Source organism: Hydra viridissima, unplaced genomic scaffold, assembly GCF_058129835.1.
Source record: "Hydra viridissima isolate aposymbiotic clone 2 unplaced genomic scaffold, HvirCarnegie_v1 scaffold_2, whole genome shotgun sequence".
Taxonomy (NCBI): domain Eukaryota; kingdom Metazoa; phylum Cnidaria; class Hydrozoa; order Anthoathecata; family Hydridae; genus Hydra; species Hydra viridissima.
The window spans coordinates 25,397,296-25,415,704 of NW_028324301.1; the positions used below are offsets into that span (position 1 = coordinate 25,397,296).

The 18,409-nt window shown below is 35.1% G+C and overlaps 1 protein-coding gene across 1 annotated transcript; it reads left to right on the top strand.

Annotated features, from left to right (window-relative positions):
• The first annotated feature begins 810 nt into the window (after positions 1-810).
• On the top strand, positions 811-8,730 carry LOC149892604 (uncharacterized). The gene is made up of 5 exons (XM_090079996.1): positions 811-882; positions 4,543-7,563; positions 7,822-7,887; positions 8,149-8,205; positions 8,362-8,730. Exons 2-5 carry the CDS (start codon positions 4,572-4,574, stop codon positions 8,679-8,681), a joined length of 3,435 nt encoding a protein of 1,144 aa, XP_089936122.1. The 5' UTR covers positions 811-882; positions 4,543-4,571; the 3' UTR covers positions 8,682-8,730.
• Positions 8,731-18,409: the final 9,679 nt, after the last annotated feature.

Genomic DNA, 18,409 nt, shown 5'->3' on the forward strand with positions numbered 1-18,409 from the left:
CATAACCTATTTTTTTGTTTTTTTTTTTCTTCTCTTTTTTCCTTTTAATCTCCTTTCTTTCGTCCAAAAAGCGTTTTGATTTTTGCCTCGCCACAAGCGATGAAATCGATAAAAAAACCTGCTCGGACATTCTCAATTCTCAACAACAAAAGCAATCAAAGTTCTAGCTCTCGAGCACGTGCGCCAACAGGTTGATGAAACCGTTCAAATATGCTCGATCGCTAGAATTTAAAAAAAAAAAAAGAAGCAAACCAGAAACAAACCAAAATAAAAAAAAAACAAAAACAAAAATGGACATCTTTAGAACGCTTAAATTTTATAAAATATTTTCCTCTGCGTTTTTAACCAGCTAAACTGTCGTAAAGTTTTTTCGGTGCAGTTCATTTAAAAAACTTAGTTTTCAACTTTTAAACGTTTTAGACTTCTCGTTTAAGGCAGTCGAAAGAAATGAGTCGACTTGCTCTCTCTCTCCCTTTTCGGTTTTGTTTTTGTTTACTTGTTTTTGTTTTTTCTTCGTTTGCCTTCGTTTGCCTTTGTTTGCCTTTGTTTGCTTTTGGAAAAGTTGTCGCCATGCGAGACTTAGTTTTTTTTTGGCTCAATTTGTGATTAAGTGAAGTTCTAGTCTTGAAAGTGTGCAAAGTGTGGGCCAATCTGGTGGCTGGAGTGATGACACGTGAATGCTGGAAATTCCAGACTTTGAGCGGATTCAGCGTACATAGAAAGAAAATGTAACATTCACGTGGGTCTCTCCTAAGCTTGCCATTGGTCGGTCTGCTGGCCTTAAGTACCCCCCCCCCCCCCCTCAACGTCACGTTTGCTCAACTTTCTCGGTCTTTGGCGCCCAAAGAAAGCTCGAGGAAGGATAAAAATGGCGAGGTTTCGGTACTGCGTTTTCTGTTTTTCCTATTTGTTTTTGTTTGTTTGTTTGTTTCGTTTGTTTGTTTATTTATTTAATCGTTTTTTTGTTTGTTTCGTTCGTTTGTTTGTTTGTTTCGTTTGCTTCGTTTGTTTTGTGATGTTTTGTTTTCCCTTCTTGATGGCACAAAACAGAAGCAAACAAGACTTTCGGTTATATTCGGTTATATTCGGTTCAATAAAAGTTTGTTGGTTTCTGCACAACAACAACAACAACAACAAAAGTCCCTCTGTCCCTCAAAAGCAGTTTCTCCTCTGTCCTAAAGAAGAGCCTCTTTGTAATCGATCTTGTCTGAATGCAGCTCTCCTTTTGCCTACAGGTTTTTATTCCAACCCTTTTGTTGTTGTTAGTGCCATGTTGTTGTTATTGTTATACTCTGTAAAAGCAGTTGTTGCTGTTGTACTTGTTTGTTGTTTCTAAAGACACTGTTGTTGCTGCTGTTAGCGCTGTTAGTAATCACCCACTTGGCTTGTATTTTTGTTTCTTGTTTTTGTTTTTTGTTTTATTTATAAACACTCTCTGAGTAAGTGATGCTGTTGCTGTTGTTGTTGTTACAGTTGCAATGAGTGTTTGTTAATGTTCCCCCACTTGGCTTGTTTATAATCTATTTTATTTTATCAACACTCTCTGAGTCAGTGATGGTGTTGCTGTTGCTGTTGTCGTTATTATGCTTGCAATGGGAGTTGTTACTGTTCACCCACTTTGCTTGTTTTGTTTTTGTTTCTTTATTTTATCAACACCCTTTGAGCCAGTGATGCTGTTGCTGTTGTTGTTGTTATAGTTGCAATGAGTGTTGTTAATGTTCACCCACTTTGCTTGTGTTTTTGTTTTTGTTTATCAACACCCTTTGTGTCAGTGATGCTGTTGCTGTTGTTCTTATTACAGTTGCAATGAGTGTTTGTTAATGTTCACCAACTTGGCTTGTTTATAATCTATTTTGTTTTATCAACACTCTCTGAGTCAGTGATGCTGATGCTGTTGTTGTTATTGTGCTTGCAATAAGTGTTGTTAATGTTCACCCACTTTGCTTGTTTTGTTTGTGCTTTTGTTTTTCTTTATCAACACCCTTTGAGTCACTGATGCTGTTGCTGTTGGTGTTATTATAGTTGCAATGAGTGTTAATGTTCACCCACTTTGCTTGCTTTATTTGTTTGTTGCTTTTTTTTTTATCAACACCCTGCGAGTTAGTGATGCTGTTGCTGCTTTTGTCATTTTACTTGTATTTATAGTTGTTACTGTTCAGCCACTTTGCTTGTTTTTTAATCTGTTTTATTTTATCACCACACTCTGAGTCAGTGATGATGTTGCTGATGCTGTTGTTGTTATTTTACTTGCAATGATAGCTGTTACTGTTCAGCCACTTTGCTTGTTTTGTTTGTTTGTTTGTTTGTTTTTTTTATCAATATCCTCTGAGCAAGTGATGCTGTTGCTGTTGTTGTTGTTATAGTTGCAATGAGTGTTTGTTAATGTTCACAAACTTGGCATGTTTATAATCTATTTTATTTTATCAACACTCTCTGAGTCAGTGATGCTGATGCTGTTGTTGTTATTATGCTTGCAATAAGTGTTGTTAATGTTCACCCACTCTGCTTGTTTTGTTTGTGCCTTTGTTTTTGTTTATCAACACCCTTTGAGTCACTGATGCTGTTGCTGTTGGTGTTATTATAGTTGCAATGAGTGTTAATGTTCACCCACTTTGCTTGCTTTGTTTGTTTGTTGCTTTTTTTTTTATCAACACCCTGCGAGTTAGTGATGCTGTTGCTGCTTTTGTCATTTTACTTGTATTTATAGTTGTTACTGTTCAGCCACTTTGCTTGTTTTTTAATCTGTTTTATTTTATCACCACTCTCTGAGTCAGTGATGATGTTGCTGATGCTGTTGTTGTTATTTTACTTGCAATGATAGCTGTTACTGTTCAGCCACTTTGCTTGTTTTGTTTGTTTGTTTGTTTGTTTTTTTTATCAATATCCTCTGAGCAAGTGATGCTGTTGCTGTTGTTGTTGTTTTAGTTGCAATGAGTGTTTGTTAATGTTCCCCCACTTGGCTTGTACTTCTGTTTTCTGTTTTGTTTTGTTTTTGTTTTTTTTGTTGTTTTTTTTCTCAACACTCTCTGAGTAAGTGATGCTGTTGCTGTAGTCGTTGTTATAGTTGCAATGAGTGTTTGTTAATGTTCACAAACTTGGCATGTTTATAATCTATTTTATTTTATCAACACTCTCTGAGTCAGAGATGCTGATGCTGTTGTTGTTATTATGCTTGCAATAAGTGTTGTTAATGTTCCCCCACTCTGCTTGTTTTGTTTGTGCCTTTGTTTTTGTTTATCAACACCCTTTGAGTCACTGATGCTGTTGCTGTTGGTGTTATTATAGTTGCAATGAGTGTTAATGTTCACCCACTTTGCTTGCTTTGTTTGTTTGTTGCTTTTTTTTTTTATCAACACCCTGCGAGTTAGTGATGCTGTTGCTGCTTTTGTCATTTTACTTGTATTTATAGTTGTTACTGTTTAGCCACTTTGCTTGTTTTTTAATCTGTTTTATTTTATCACCACTCTCTGAGTCAGTGATGATGTTGCTGATGCTGTTGTTGTTATTTTACTTGCAATGATAGCTGTTACTGTTCAGCCACTTTGCTTGTTTTTTTTTGTTTTTGTTTTGTTTGTTTGTTTGTTTGTTTTTTTATATATCCTCTGAGTTAGTGATGCTGTTGCTGATGCTGTTGTTGTTATTATGCTTTCAATGAGAGCTGTTACTGTTCACCCACTTTGTTTGTTTATAATCTGTTTTATTTTATCAACACTCTCTGAGTCAGTGATGCTGATGCTGATGCTGTTGTTGTTATTATGCTTGCAGTGAGAGTTGTTACTGTTCACCCACTTTGCTTGCTTATTGTCTATTTTATTTTGTCAACACTCTCTGAGTCAGTGATGCTGATGCTGATGCTGTTGTTGTTATTATGCTTGCAATGAGAGTTGTTACTGTTCACCCAATTTGCTTGTTTTGTTTTTTTATTTGTTTTTTTGTTTGTTTTTGTTTTGCTTGTTTTTTTTTATCAATACCCTCTGAGTCAGTGATGCTGTTGCTGTTGTTGTTGTTGTTATAGTTGCAATGAGTGTTTGTTAATGTTCCCCCACTTGGCTTGTACTTTTGTTTTCTTTTTTGTTATGTCAACACTCTCTGAGTCAGTGATGCTGATGCTGTTGTTATTATGCTTGCAATGAGAGTTGTTACTGTTGTAGTTATGTCTGTCATTTGTCCTTGTTAGCAAGTTCTATTTGCCCTCTCTTGCCTTTTTTCAACACAGTTTCTTTCTTTGAGTCATATGGTTGCGAGATCCTCTCAAACTCCATCTCTTTATTTATTTGTTTCTTTTCTTTTTCTTTTTTTTTTTCTCATTCTCCTTCTCATAATAGCAATCACTGCTGCCACCATGCATGTAATGCTAGTTGCTCTCATTCTTTTTCATTTGCTAGTGGAAACTTTGTTTCTTCTTGTTGCTCTCTTTTCTTTCTTTTTTTCTCTTTTGCAGAGGATTCGAAAAAACACAGCTCTTCCCTGCAGTTGTAAACATTCCAGGATTGGATGCAGGCAGAAGAAAAAAACTCTCACTGACTGGTTTCCTTTTTTTAGCAAAAACCGTTGCAAACAAACACCTGAACATGTCTTCTTCACAAGAAAACAACTCTGTTGTTGCTTCTTCTCCAAACTCTAAAGCAAAAAAAAAGAAAAGAAAGCAGTCACAAGAACAGAGAGACTTAAAGCTCAAAAACAAAGTCAGGGCCGCATTAGTTGCAGCGTGTGGCTCCGTAAACAGGGTTGTACCTTTCTATGGTACCAAGAAGAGGTACGCTGTTAGCTGTCCGATGCCTTTGTGCAAACATTCGTCCACAAGCATTAAAAGACACTTGACTAAAAAAGATCATTCTTGGACTTTGGATGAAGCTTCCATCTTTTACTCTGCAATGGTCAGGAAGTTTCAGCATGCTCGTCTCGAACGCAAGTCCGGCTGTCCAAAACCTTACCCCTGTTTGCAATGTTGGAAGTATTACGACCGACTGGACATACACTTGAAAGAGACTCATTTCTACGATTCCAAGATGATCAAACAAAAGATTGCAGAGGCAAAGCGATACGACAACGAGAAGCTCTATGTCCCTCAATTTATTCGACCTGCCTTCTTTGGTATTAAGCCAGTAGCTGAACAAGCGTCTGCATCAGGCTCTGCATCCTCTGCTCCTGGGCCTTCCTCCTCTTTTTCTTCTCCGGTTCTTTCCTCTGATCCTCTTTTAAGCTTGCCCTCACCAGTTGCTGGTTCGTCCGAGGCTCCTTCTGCAAACCAATGCACCTCTGTAGAAAACAAAGAGCTGAACACCGAATCCGTCCTTGACTCTGATTTCGATTCCTTAGAGCACTTGGTTTCCAGCTCCTATGTCTTGACCGAAGAAAAGAGACTCTTGTTTCAGCTGGACAAAGATGCTTTTCACTTTTATTACCAGTCAGCAGATGAGCTCTTCAGAGACTTTGAAAAGTGGCTTGTGGTAGCCAACAACAACACTTGGTCACAAGCAAAGATCTACAAAAATGCAGTTGTGGAAATATTGACTTGTTGTGACAGCACGTTGACGCTGCACCCAAACGCCCTCACCAATTCCAATGTTTTGGAGGATAGATACTTCTCCTTGCACTTTAAGAAAATTCAGCTCAATTCCAAGCTGAGTGAACTTGACCAAACAAAAGCCATGTCTTGTCACACGTTGTACAACCGCCTCGTCTCCCTTTGTCTCCTGTTTCGTTTCAGTGAAGCCAGAAACGTCTATTTCGGACTTTCTCATGAGGCCATCCGACGTTTGCGCTGCAAGGTGGATGAGTTGCGAAAAGTGCTGAGGCCCTTTCGTTCTTTGAGGAGGAGCCTTGTGAAAAGAAGAAAAAGCATCAACATCATCAATGTCAGTTTGCTGACCGAATATGGCAAGTCTGCATACGTAAGAGACTTAGTGGAATCGATTAGAAAGGCGTCTCTTCCGCTGACTAGAGACAATGCTGTGTCTCTACGAAACCATCTTCTGCTCTCTGTCACTGTAATTAACAGTTTAAGAAAATCTAACATTGCTCTTTTAAACATTAGAGACTACATGGCTGCTGAGAAGAGTGAGTGTGGATATTGCATTGTGCAAGAGCGCTACAAAACAGCATACAAGTACGGAGCCAAAAACATTCTAGTGCCGAACGACTTGAAAGTGTTGATCGATATTTATTTGCTGAGATACAGAGACCTTCTTGTCAACGACTCTCACTACATGGCTGCAGACACCAAGACTGTTTTGGAGTTGAGCGACTGCTACAGGCCCCTTTTTCCTTCGGTGAGAGCCAACAAAGACGAAGGTGTGACACTAGGTGCAACTAGAGTGCCTGTTTACCAGATGGGTTCCTCTGCTATCACCTCTAGCCTGACGTCCTGCTTCAGAAAAAGCCAAGTAAACATTCCCATGAAGCGTCTTACTCCCACTTGCATTCGCGGTTCGATAGCCACTTACTTTGCCAACAACAGCAAAGAAGATCGCGAGCGGTTTGCTACACTCTACATGAAGCACAGCAGACACACAATGGATAGCTTTTATGTGTCCCAGTGGAACGCTGCAGAGGAGTTGCGCTTTGCCCTGGGCATCGGACAGTCCTTCGGAGTCATAGAGTCTTTGACTGTTGAAAAGTCTGAGAGACCACCAAAGGAGGAGAAGGATGTGATGGACTGGCTCCGAACTAATGCAGAGGAGTACGGTTTTCATGATGTTGAGGACATTTTTGAGGAAGATTCAGACTCCGGTTCTGACTCTGAAGAATGTGCTGCTACTTTCGGTTGTACCACAGTGGTTCCATTTTCTCCAGCTGTAGAAAACAATGCTCCTTTAGAGGACAGCAACGAACATGTTGTAGATTTCTTGTGTGAACCTAGCTCAACTCCTGTTTCGTCTGTTCCTTCTGAACAAACAATCGCTGGTCCAGTTCTTGAACTATCCTCTGCTCTTGCACAACTAGTTCCTAATGAACAAGCTGTTTGTATGGATGTAGATCAGACTCTAGCTGTTCCTGTTGGCACAGCTTGTTCTCCTCTTGCATTAACATTATTTCCTGATGAACCGGATTTTATTGAACACCATGCACAACTTTCTCCAGTTTACTTTAGTGAGCAAGTGGTTGCCAAACCTGTTTCTGCTGCTCCTGCTCAACAAGTTGCTTTCAGTCCTTCAAAAGAGGTCTTTTCTGTTCTGCTGGAAACAGTGTCTAATGTTGCTTCACAGCAAGATAATCTTATGGCTGTCACACGTGTTTTCCATGCTCCTCCTGAAGCTGCTCTTCTTGAACCTGCTCTTCTTGAACCTGCTCTTCTTGAACCTGCTCATAAGCAAGTGGTTGCCAAACCTGTTCATGTTGCTCCTTCTCTGCAAGTTGTTTTTAATCCTTCAAAAGAGGTCTTTTCTGTTCCTCTGGCTCCTAATCTTGTTGCTCGTCAGCAAACGATGGCCAAACCCAGTTTGTTTCTTTCAGCTGTTCCAGTCCAACAGGCTGGTACTGTTCTTGAAAAACAGCCCTCACCTGGTGCTGTTCAATCTGTTGGTAGTCTATTTAGCCAAAGTCTTGCTTGTACATCCAGAGGTAAATTCTTTTTGATTTTTGATTTTTATGCAAATCTCAACACGCTTTCAAAAAATAAAAATGCCCAAATTAACTCCTTGCCCTATTGTTATTGTTAAAGCTGTAAAAAAAAAAAAAAAAAGAGAAAAACAATAAAAAAAACAAAAAAAAAAACAAAAAAAACAACACAGAAGTGTGTATGTATTTGTTGCAGGACTAATTCTGTGATTGCTTAAATGTTTACACAAGTGAATGATACTAAAACTGATTATGTTTTAGAAGTAAAAGATCCAAGAAGAAAAAAAATCAAGTTGGAAATGCCATCTTTTACTCAAGAACACATCGGTAATGTAAAACCTAATTTATACAAACATATATAAACACAAACCTCTTCTTGCACAATTTCAGATGGTTAACTGTTAATAAAAACTAGCCATCATTGCTAAGTGCACTTTTAGAAAGTTGTGTCTACCCGATTTCTAATGATGAAGTTAGAAACATCACCGTTAGAAATCATGCACAGCTTGTTATTATCTCTAACACTTAGAAACTGTTGATGGTTTTTTTATGAATTAGAAAAATGAACATGGTTTTATTTTATTTCAGGATCAACTCAGCCAAGAACAAAGGAAAACAAAGCAGAAGTTAGCCAATGCCAATTAGGTAATCTTTCAAAAACCAGTTATTGCTATCAGTGCAAACAATAAGGTCAACAAAAAAAACAAATAAAAAAACAAAATTAATCTTGTCATGCTTCAGAACCAAATGAATATTCGATTTAATCTCTTTGTGTTATGACTTGAGTTTGTAAAATTTTAGATGAAATAGTTGAAAAGCTGAATGCTTGCCCTGGCCACAACGAATGGTTCAACACCAGAAGTTTTCCTCGATGTGCAGCTTTAGTGTTGGCATACATCTTGCAAGACGTGTTTACAGATGTAAGCTCAAGTTGCTCGTACAAAGATTACCTTGGCATCTTGGCAAATCATAGCAGTGACAAGCTCATTCATGTCTTGCAAAAGTACTCCTACCGAAGCCATATTAAAGACAAAATTAAAAACATGAAGCTAAAAATTCAAAAAGAGGGTAGTTTAGAAAAGTTTGTTCAATATGGCAATATAGTGAGACCATTTATGTAGTTTAGAAAAGTTTGTTCAGTTTGGCAATAAAGATGGGCCTTTTGTGTAGTTTGTTTTCTCTATGCTTTTGCAAATATATTTATCTGTTTCGCTAAATACATAATAAACAAGAAGTTCTGTTAAACTGTTCTCACATTTCTTATTTAAAGATAGTTCAAACTTTTTTTATCTTTAAAAAAAAAAAAAAGTCGTTTTGTTATTCTGTTAACACTTTTAATAGAGTTGCATTTAGAATTACTTCTGATGTTTTTAAGAGTTTGTTAAAAAGCAAATTAATATTTTCTGTGATGTTAAACTGCATAAGTGAAATTTAAAAAAGGAAAACTGCTCCAACCATTTTTCGGAAAAAGAAATCAAAAAGTTCCTTATTTTAAAAGATCTAGACATCCATTTCTTCTTCAGCAAAATAGCGAGGCTTTTTTTATGAACTCTTACTCTCTATTTTTTCATATATTTACACAAAGGATTTTATTAAGTTCAATGTAAACATACATAGAAGTATATTATGTTTTTTTTTTTGTTTGTTTTTTTTTTATGGTGTCTAACTTTTGTTTCACTTCTATTTTATTTTACGTTTATCTTGTATTTTATCATGCCTTATTGGTTTTTGCGTTTTGTGATGTCAAGCTGCGTAAGCTAAACTTAAAAGAGGAAAACTACGCTAACTTTTCTTTGAAAAAATATTCAAAAAGTACCTTAAAAGAGAAAGCACACGAATTTAAAAAGTTGTATCTTGCCATCCAATTCTTCTTCTGCAAAGTAGTGAGGCTTTTGCTCTCTAATTTATCTCTATTTACGCAAAGGGTTTTATTTCAATGTAAACACGTATAAAAGAATACTTTGTTAAAAATAATGTTAAAGGAGTTGCGTAAAAAAAACGTCTGAATAAACTTTCTTTACAAAAAAAAACAACTAAGAAACAAGCGCGCCTAAGAAAAACCAGATCGCGATTCACTAAGTCAATAGACGAAAGAAACAAACTTTAAAAAGTCTTTCTAGACAACAAATTCTATTTTTGGCAATGCAGTTTTTGTATTTATGCAACCTATCTTTTGTTTCACTTCTACTTTATTTTACGTTTACCTTGTATTTTGTCTTGCCTTTTTGCGTTTTGTGATGTCAAGCTACATAATCTAAACTTAAAAGAGGAAAACTAGGCTAGTAGAATATTATGTTGTTGGTTTTATATGCAGCCTAACTTTAGTTTCATCTATATTTTGTTTTGCGTTTATCTTATATTTTATCTTGTCTTTTTGAGTTTTGTGTTTTGTGATGTCAAGCTACATAAGCTAAACTTTAAAGACCTTTTTTTTGAAAAACTATTCAAAAACTACCTTTAACAAAGTAGCGAGGCTTTTTATGCACTTTTACTCTCTAACATACCTATATTTGCGCAGAGGATTTTATTTAACTCAATGTAAACATACATAGAAAAATATTGTTACCCGTTTATTTTATGCAGCCTAACTTTAGCTTCATCTGTATTTTATTTTACGTTTATCTTATATTTTATTTTGTCTTTTTGAGTTTTGTGCTTTGTGATGTCAAGCTACATAAGCTAATGTTAAAAGAGGAAAACTACGCTAACCTTTTTTTGAAAAACTATTCAAAAACAACCTTTAACAAAGTAGCGAGGCTTTTTATGCACTTTTACTCTCTAACATACCTATATTTGCGCAGAGGATTTTATATAACTCAATGTAAACATACATAGAAAAATATTGTTACCCGTTTATTTCATGCAGCCTAACTTTAGCTTCATCTACATTTTATTTTACGTTTATCTTATATTTTATTTTGTCTTTTTGAGTTTTGTGTTTTGTGATGTCAAGCTACATAAGCTAATGTTAAAAGAGGAAAGCTACGCTAACCTTTCTTTGAAAAACTGTTCAAAAACTACCTTAGACATAATCTAGATTTAAAAGAGGAAGACTACGCTATTTTTGCTTTGAAAAAACTTTCGAAAACCACCTTAATCGATAGAGATAGCACACGATTTTAAAATGTTGTATCTAGTGATCCACTTCTTTTACACCAAAGTAGCGAGGCTTTCTATGCACTTTTACTCTCTAACATAGCTATTTTTGCGCAAACGATTTTATTTATTTCAATTTAAACATGCCTAGTAGATTATTATGTTGTTGGTTTTTTATGCAGCCTAACTTTAGTTTCATCTATATTTTATTTTGCGTTTATCTTATATTTTATCTTGTCTTTTTGAGTTTTATATTTTGTGATGTCAAGCTACATAAGCTAAACTTTAAAGAGGAAATTTACGCTAACCTGTCTTTGAAAAACTATTCAAAAACTACCTTTAACAAAGTAGCGAGGCTTTTTATGCCTTTTTACTCTCTAGCATACCTATATTTGCGCAGAGGGTTTTATTTAATTCAACTTAAACATACCTGTTAGATTATTATGTTGTTGGTTTTTTATGCAGTCTAACTTAAGCTACATCTATTTTTCATTTTACGTTTGTCTTATATTTTATTTTATCTTTTTGTGTTCTGTGATGTCAAGCTACATAAGCTAATGTTAAAAGAGGAAAGCTACGCTAACCTTTCTTTGAAAAACTATTCGAAATCTATTTTTGAGATAATCTAGATTTAAAAGAGGAACACTACGCTAATTTTGCTTTGAAAAAACTCTCGAAAACTACCTTATTCGATAGAGATAGCACACAAGTTTAAAAAAGTGTATCTAGTCATCCACTTCTTCTACAGCAAAGTAGCGAGGCTTTCTATGCACTTTTACTCTCTAACATTATGCATTTTACTCTCTATTTTTGCGCAAAGGGTTTTATTTAATTCAATTTAAACATGCCTAGTAGATATTTTATGTTGTTGGTTTTTTATGCAGCCTAACTTTAGCTACATCTATTTGTCTTATATTTTATTTTATGTTTTTGTGTTCTGTGATGTCAAGCTACATAAGCTAATGTTAAAAGAGGAAAGCTACGCTAACTTTTCTTTGAAAAACTATTCAAAATCTACCTTTGAGATAATCTAGATTTAAAAGAGGAACACTACGCTAATTTTGCTTTGAAAAAACATTCGAAAACTACCTTATATTTTATCTTGCCTTTGTTAGTTTTGTGTTTTATTATGTCAAGCTTCATAATCTAATCTTAAAAGAGGAAAACTGCGCTAACTTTCCATTGAAAAAGTACTCAAAAAGGACCTAAATCGATATAGATAGCTCACGATTTTAAAAAGTTGCATATAGTCATCTTCTTCAGCAAAGTATCGAGGCTTTTTATGGATTTTTACTGTCTAACTTTCCCATATTTGCGCAAAGGAATTTATTTAGTTCAACTTAAACATGCCTAGTAGATAATTATGTTGTTTGTTTATTATGCAGTGTAAACTTTGTTTCATCTATATTTTACGTTTATCTTATATTTTATTTTGTCTTTTTGAGCTTTGTGTTTTGTGATGTCAAGCTACATAATCTAAACATAAAAGAGGAAAACTACGCTAACCTTTCTTTGAAAAACTATTCAAAATCTACCTTTAACAAAGTTGCGAGGCTTTTAATGCTTTTTTACTAACATACCTATATTTGCGCAAAGGATTTTATATAATTCAATTTAAACATGCCTAGTAGATTATTATGTTGTTAGTTTTTTATGCAGCTTATCTTTAGTTTCATTTATATTATGTTTTAGGTTTATCTTATATTTTATCTTATCTTTTTGAGTTTTGTGTTTTGTGATGCCAAGAATTTTAAGCTAAACTTAAAAGAGGAATGCTACGCTAACCTTTCTTTGAAAATCTATTCATAAACTACCCTAGACAAAAGCTAGATTTAAAAGAGGAAAACTACGCTATTTTTGCTTTGAAAAAACTTTCGAAAACCACCTTAATCGATAGAGATAGCACACAATTTTAAAAAGTTGCATATAGTCATCCACTTCTTCTGCAGCAAAGTAGCGATGCTTTTTATGCACTTTTTCTCACTAGTTTGCTTATATTTACGCAAAGGAATTCATTTAATTCAATCCAAGCATATATAGAAGATTATTATGCTATGATTTTTTTTTTCTTTTATGCAGCCTAACAATTATTTCACCTATATTTTATTTTACGATTAACTTTTATCTTACTTTTCTTTTTTGAGTTTTGTGTTTTGTGATATCAAGCTACATAAACTAAACTTTAAAGAGGAAAACTACGCTAACCTTTCTTTGAAAAACTATTCAAAAACTACCTTTAACAAAGTAGCGAGGCTTTTTCTCTCTAACATACCTATATTTGCGCATAGGATTTTATTTAATTTAATGTAAACATACCTAGTAGATTATTATGTTGTTGGTTTTTTATGCAGTCTAACTTTAGCTTCATCTGTATTTTATTTCACGTTTATCTTATATTTTATTTTGTCTTTTTGAGCTTTGTGTTTTGTGATGTCAAGCTACATAAGCTAAACTTAAAAGAGGAAAGCTACGCTAACCTTTCTTTGAAAAACTATTCAAAATCTACCTTTGAGATAATCTAAATTTAAAAGAGGAACACTGCGCTATTTTTGCTTTGAAAAAACTTTCGAAAACTACCTTATTCGATAGAGACAGCACACAAATTTAAAAGTTTGTATCTAGTCATCCACTTCTTCTACAGCAATGTAGCGAGGCTTTTTATGCACTTTTACTCTCTAACATACCTATATTTGCGCAAAGGATTTTATTTAACTCAATGTAAATATACATAGAAGAGTATTGTTACCCGTTTATTTTATGCAGCCTAACTTTAATTTCATCTATATTTTATATTGCGTTTACCTTATATTTTGTCTTGCCTTTGTTAGTTTTGTGTTTTGTTATGTCAAGCTTCATGATCCAATCTTAAAAGAGGAAAACTGCGCTAACTTCTCATTGAAAAAGTACTCAAAAAGGACCTAAATCGATATAGATAGCTCACGATTTTAAAAAGTTGCATATAGTCATCTTCTTCTTCAGCAAAGTATCGAGGCTTTTTATGGACTTTTAATCTCTTATTTACCCAAATTTGCGCAAAGGACTTTACTTAATTCAACTTAAACATGTCTAGTAGATTATTAAGTTGTTTGTTTTTTATGCAGCCTAACTTTAGTTTCATTTATATTTTATTTTACGTTTATCTGATATTTTATCTTGTCTTTTTGTGTGTTGTTTTGTCAAGCTACATAAGCTAAACTTAAAAGTGGAAAACTACGCTAACCTTTCTTTGAAAATCTATTCAAAAACTGCCTTAGACATAAGGTAGATTTAAAAGAGGAAGACTGCGCTATTTTTGCTTTAAAAAAACTTTCGAAAAATACCTTAATCCATCGAGGTAGTACACGAATTTACAAAGTTGTATCTAGTCATCCACTTCTTCTATAGCAAAGTAGCGAGGCTTTTTATGCACTTTTGAGTTCTAATTTATCTCTGTTTACGCAAATGGTTTTTGTTTATTTCTGTGTAATGATATACAAAAGAGTATTTTGTTAAAGATTATGCTGCAGGAGCTGCGTAAAAAAACTCTGGTGACCTTTCCTTAAGAAAAAAGCAACTGAGAGGCATGTGCGCTTTAGAAAATTCAAATCGCGATTCACCAAATTAAAAGACGAAAAGAACGAACTTTAAAAGCTCTTACTAGACGTTTGTGTTTATGATAGGCAATGCAGTTTTAGATTTTATGCAGCCTAACATTTGTTTCATCTATATCTTATTTTACGTTTATCTTATACTTTATCTTGCCTTTTTGAGTTTAGTATTTTGTGATGTCATGCTAAATAAGCTAAACTTTGCTAATTTTTATTTGAAAAAATATTCAAAAACTACCTGAATTATAAAGCTAGATCTAAAGGAGGAAAACTACGCTAACTTTTCTTTAAAAAAATATTTAAAAACTACCTTAAACATAAGCTATATCCAAAAGAGGAAAACTATGCTAACTTTTCTTTGAAAAAATACTCAAAAACTACCTTAAACATAAGCTAGATCTAAAAGAGGAAAACTACGCTAACTTTTCTTTGAAAAAATACTCAAAAACTACCTTAAACATAAGCTAGATCTAAAAGAGGAAACCTACGCTAACTTTTCTTTGAAAAAATATTCGAAAACTACCTTTAAACATGATTTAGATTTAATAGATGAAAACTACGCTAACATTTCTTTGAAAAAACATTCAAAAACTACCTTTAAACATGATTTAAATTTAAAAAAGGAAAACTACGCTAACATTTCTTTGAAAAAATATTCAAAAAGTACCTTAATCGAAAGAGATAGCACGCGAAATTAAAAAGTTGCATCTAGTCATCCGTTTCTTCTTCATCAAAGTAGCGAGGCGTTTATGCACTTTTTATTCTCTAATTTATCTCTATTTACGCAAATGGCTTTTGTTTATTTCAATGTAAAACTTTTCAAAAGAGTATTTTGTTAAAGATTATGCTGCAGGAGCTGTGTAAGATAACTCTGGTGACCTTTCTTTAAGAAAAAGCAACTAAAGTAGATGTGCGCCTAAGAGAATCCAAATTGCGATTCACTAAATTAAAAGACATATACAACAAACTTTAAAAGTGAAACTATTTTTACAAGCGTATTTGGTAAAGATGAAATGTTCTTATGACATTTTAACGTTACGAAAAGGATTTTCTTCAGTTCAAATATTTATTACAATTTAAAGTGTTAAATAATGTTACAGAAACGACCTAAAACGCCTGTTGTATTAATTTAAACGAACAAAATAGATAAAAAAAAAAGAAAAACTATCATTAAAAAAAAAAAAGAAAAAAAGAAAAGAAATAGAAGTTGAGGAAAAATAAAAATAAGAACTTCTAACAAAGAGCTCTTCTTTTTATTTTTCAGATTTTAGATGCTTAATTCCTTGAATGAAAAGTTGAACTGATGACCCACTACTAAGGTTGTTCCTAGCCTTCCGTTCTCAAACTAGGCCATTCTGAGAGGCTGTTTGATTAAGTACCGTTGATAGTAGTATCGCACGTAAGAGACTTCTAAAACTCTGATTATTAATTCCTTGAATGAAGAGATGACTTCATACTCACTAACGAGGTTGTTCTTAGCCATCCGTTCTTAAACTAAGCAAAACAGTGAAGTTGTTTGATTAAGTATCACAGTTTGCTGATTTGCACATGCACCATTGCCGAAACTGTGATGCTTGGTTCCTTGATTGGATTGAAGAAGCTCATCACCATGCTTTTTACAAGCTGTCCGTTGTTATGTTTTGCAATTCAGTGGTTCTGTTTTGCAATTCATTTTCTGTTTGTTTAAGTATCATCGATGGTGGTGTCGTGCATGCAAACTTTCCGAAACTCTGATGCTTGTTTTTCTTGAATGGAGAGATGAGCTTATACTTTAGGTGACTTTTAAAACTGCAGTAATTAGTGCCTCGAATGGAAAAACGAACTCATTCTTTACAGACCAAGGTTGTTCCTGGCCATCCGTTAACATACTAGGCAACAGTACAGCGAAGCTGTTTGTTTTACAAGCTTTTGTCGTTTCGAGAAATCACTACATTAAGCATTCGATGGTGATACACGACTGATGGCCAGGTTCTGATTTTCGAATGAAAAGAAGAGTCGCATCCGACCACCGGTCGGCTTTCGACGCAAAACAGCTGTACACACTCGTCCAACGTCCAGTGACTAACTGTTGCAACGAGAAAGTTAGCTTTATTTGTCGTGCAGATTGTCCGCTTTGACGTAAAATGCTAGAAATTTGCTGAACGCTCGGTTTGCGCCGCCCAAGAGTCATTCTGTTTCTGCGTTGCCAGCGTCTGTCGGCTAAATACAACTGTAGACTCCGCGCAAGCTTTTTCACCGCAAAAGTTGTACAGAGCCACACCGAAGGCTAAAATCGACTTTAAGGTCGAAGGTTAAAATCGACCCTAGAGCTTTGAAAACGACGTCACGAAATTTTCAAGTACATCATCGAAGAAAATTACGGCGGCCAGATGCGACTCTTAGTACTAACTCTTCTAATCTTAGTACGTTAAGCATTCCAGTCGAGAGATCAGACGTTTTTTCGTCACCTAAGAGACCGGCCGATCCGTTTGCGACGCTGCGGAAAGAAAGAAGATGGCAAACCACAGGGTTGTTACCGTAACAAACCTCCGTGAGTACCTCCATCTCGAATGGCTTTTGGGGAAACGTTCGTTTTAAACTCAAAGGGATGGTTGTTAAAGCTCACAAAAGCCTGGTTAACGATTTTCTAACGGCAGAGACCGTGTTTACAATGGATGCAGGCCGTTTGCCCGAGCCCAAAGCGCAAGACCTTTCGGAGAACTCCTCTAGGTCGATGCAACGAAACTACTAGACGCGTGCACCTAGCGGCACGTTACAACCGAAGGACGCCCCTCGTGGACACTATACGAACGCAATTTTTCATTGTCCCCAGGCTTCCAAACCGTAACCTCATCCCCCTCCAATCCTAACCCCGTAATTCTCTTACTCCTTCCCCCCCCCCCCCCCCACCCCTACCCCTCTTAAAAAAAAAAAAAAAAAAAGATAAAGAAAAAAAGAAAAAAGTTTCCTTCTCTCTTTTTTTCTAGCTTTTAGCCGGCCCTCCGCTAGAAGGGAATAGGGAGTAACGAAGGTTTGACATCAAAGTAGCGTTTCGTATAAGATTTGCTTGGCAAAATTTGACAATTTTTATAAAAGCCAAGCACTAGTTCAAACTGGAGATAATAAAACGAAATCGAATGATCTCACTTCTCAAACCACTGAGCTGCCATTGGTCGGCAGTTTCATGTTTGGAGACTATTGAGCTGCCATTGGTCGGCTGTTTAATCGTTGCGATTGGTCGGCAGTTTTATCGTTGGAGACCATTGAGAGATATAAAAGGCACTTTTTTTTTTTTTGAGCACAACATTAAACGCTATATCGTTAGATCTTGTTATAAAGGCACCCTTAAAATGCCGAATTGAAAAAAAAAACAAAAACAAAAACAAACAGAAAAAAAAAATGAAATCGAAACGGGCATTCTTTTAAGCATAACGTTAAAAGCTAAATCGTTAGAGGTTTTATTAAGAAGGCACCTTTAGAATGCAAAAGACAAAAACGGAAAGTTTTGCTTTCCTGGCCACAAGCGATAAAATTGTTAGTAAAACGCACTCTAGCATTCTCACGTTCCAGACGTGACCAATGTTCGAGTAATCGAACAGGTCCGCTCAACCGTGAATGAAAGCGGAACTAACACACACTACCAACTAGTCACTGTGTTGGTCTGCTGAAATTACAACAGTCCATGAAAAGTATCTCGTAGAAAAGTCCTAATTTTGGATCATGGGCGGGCTGCTCAAATGAGCACTCTGCCCAATTGAAACAAAGGAAAAAAAAAAAAAAAAAAAGAAAAAAGAAACCGAAACGGGCATTCTTTTGAGCATAACGTTAAAAGCTAAATCGTTAGATGTTTTATTAAAAAGGCACCTTTAGAATGCGATGTCCTCAAATATTTTCCTCGATATTTTAATAAGTAAACAAAAACAAAACTAAGTCTTGCAACTGGCGAAAACTTTCAATAAGCAAACAAAGCAACAACTTTCCTTTCGAGTTTTTTACATTTTAAACAAAAGACAAACAAAGAAAAAAAAACAAACAAAAACAAAAACAAAAAAACAAAACAAAAACAAAACAGAAAAGGGAGAATGAGTGAGTCGACTGATTTCGCTCAACTGTCTTAAACGAGAAGTCATAAACGTTTGCTTGTGCCAGCAAGTTGCAAATTAAGTTGTTAATGAGCTGCACCGCAA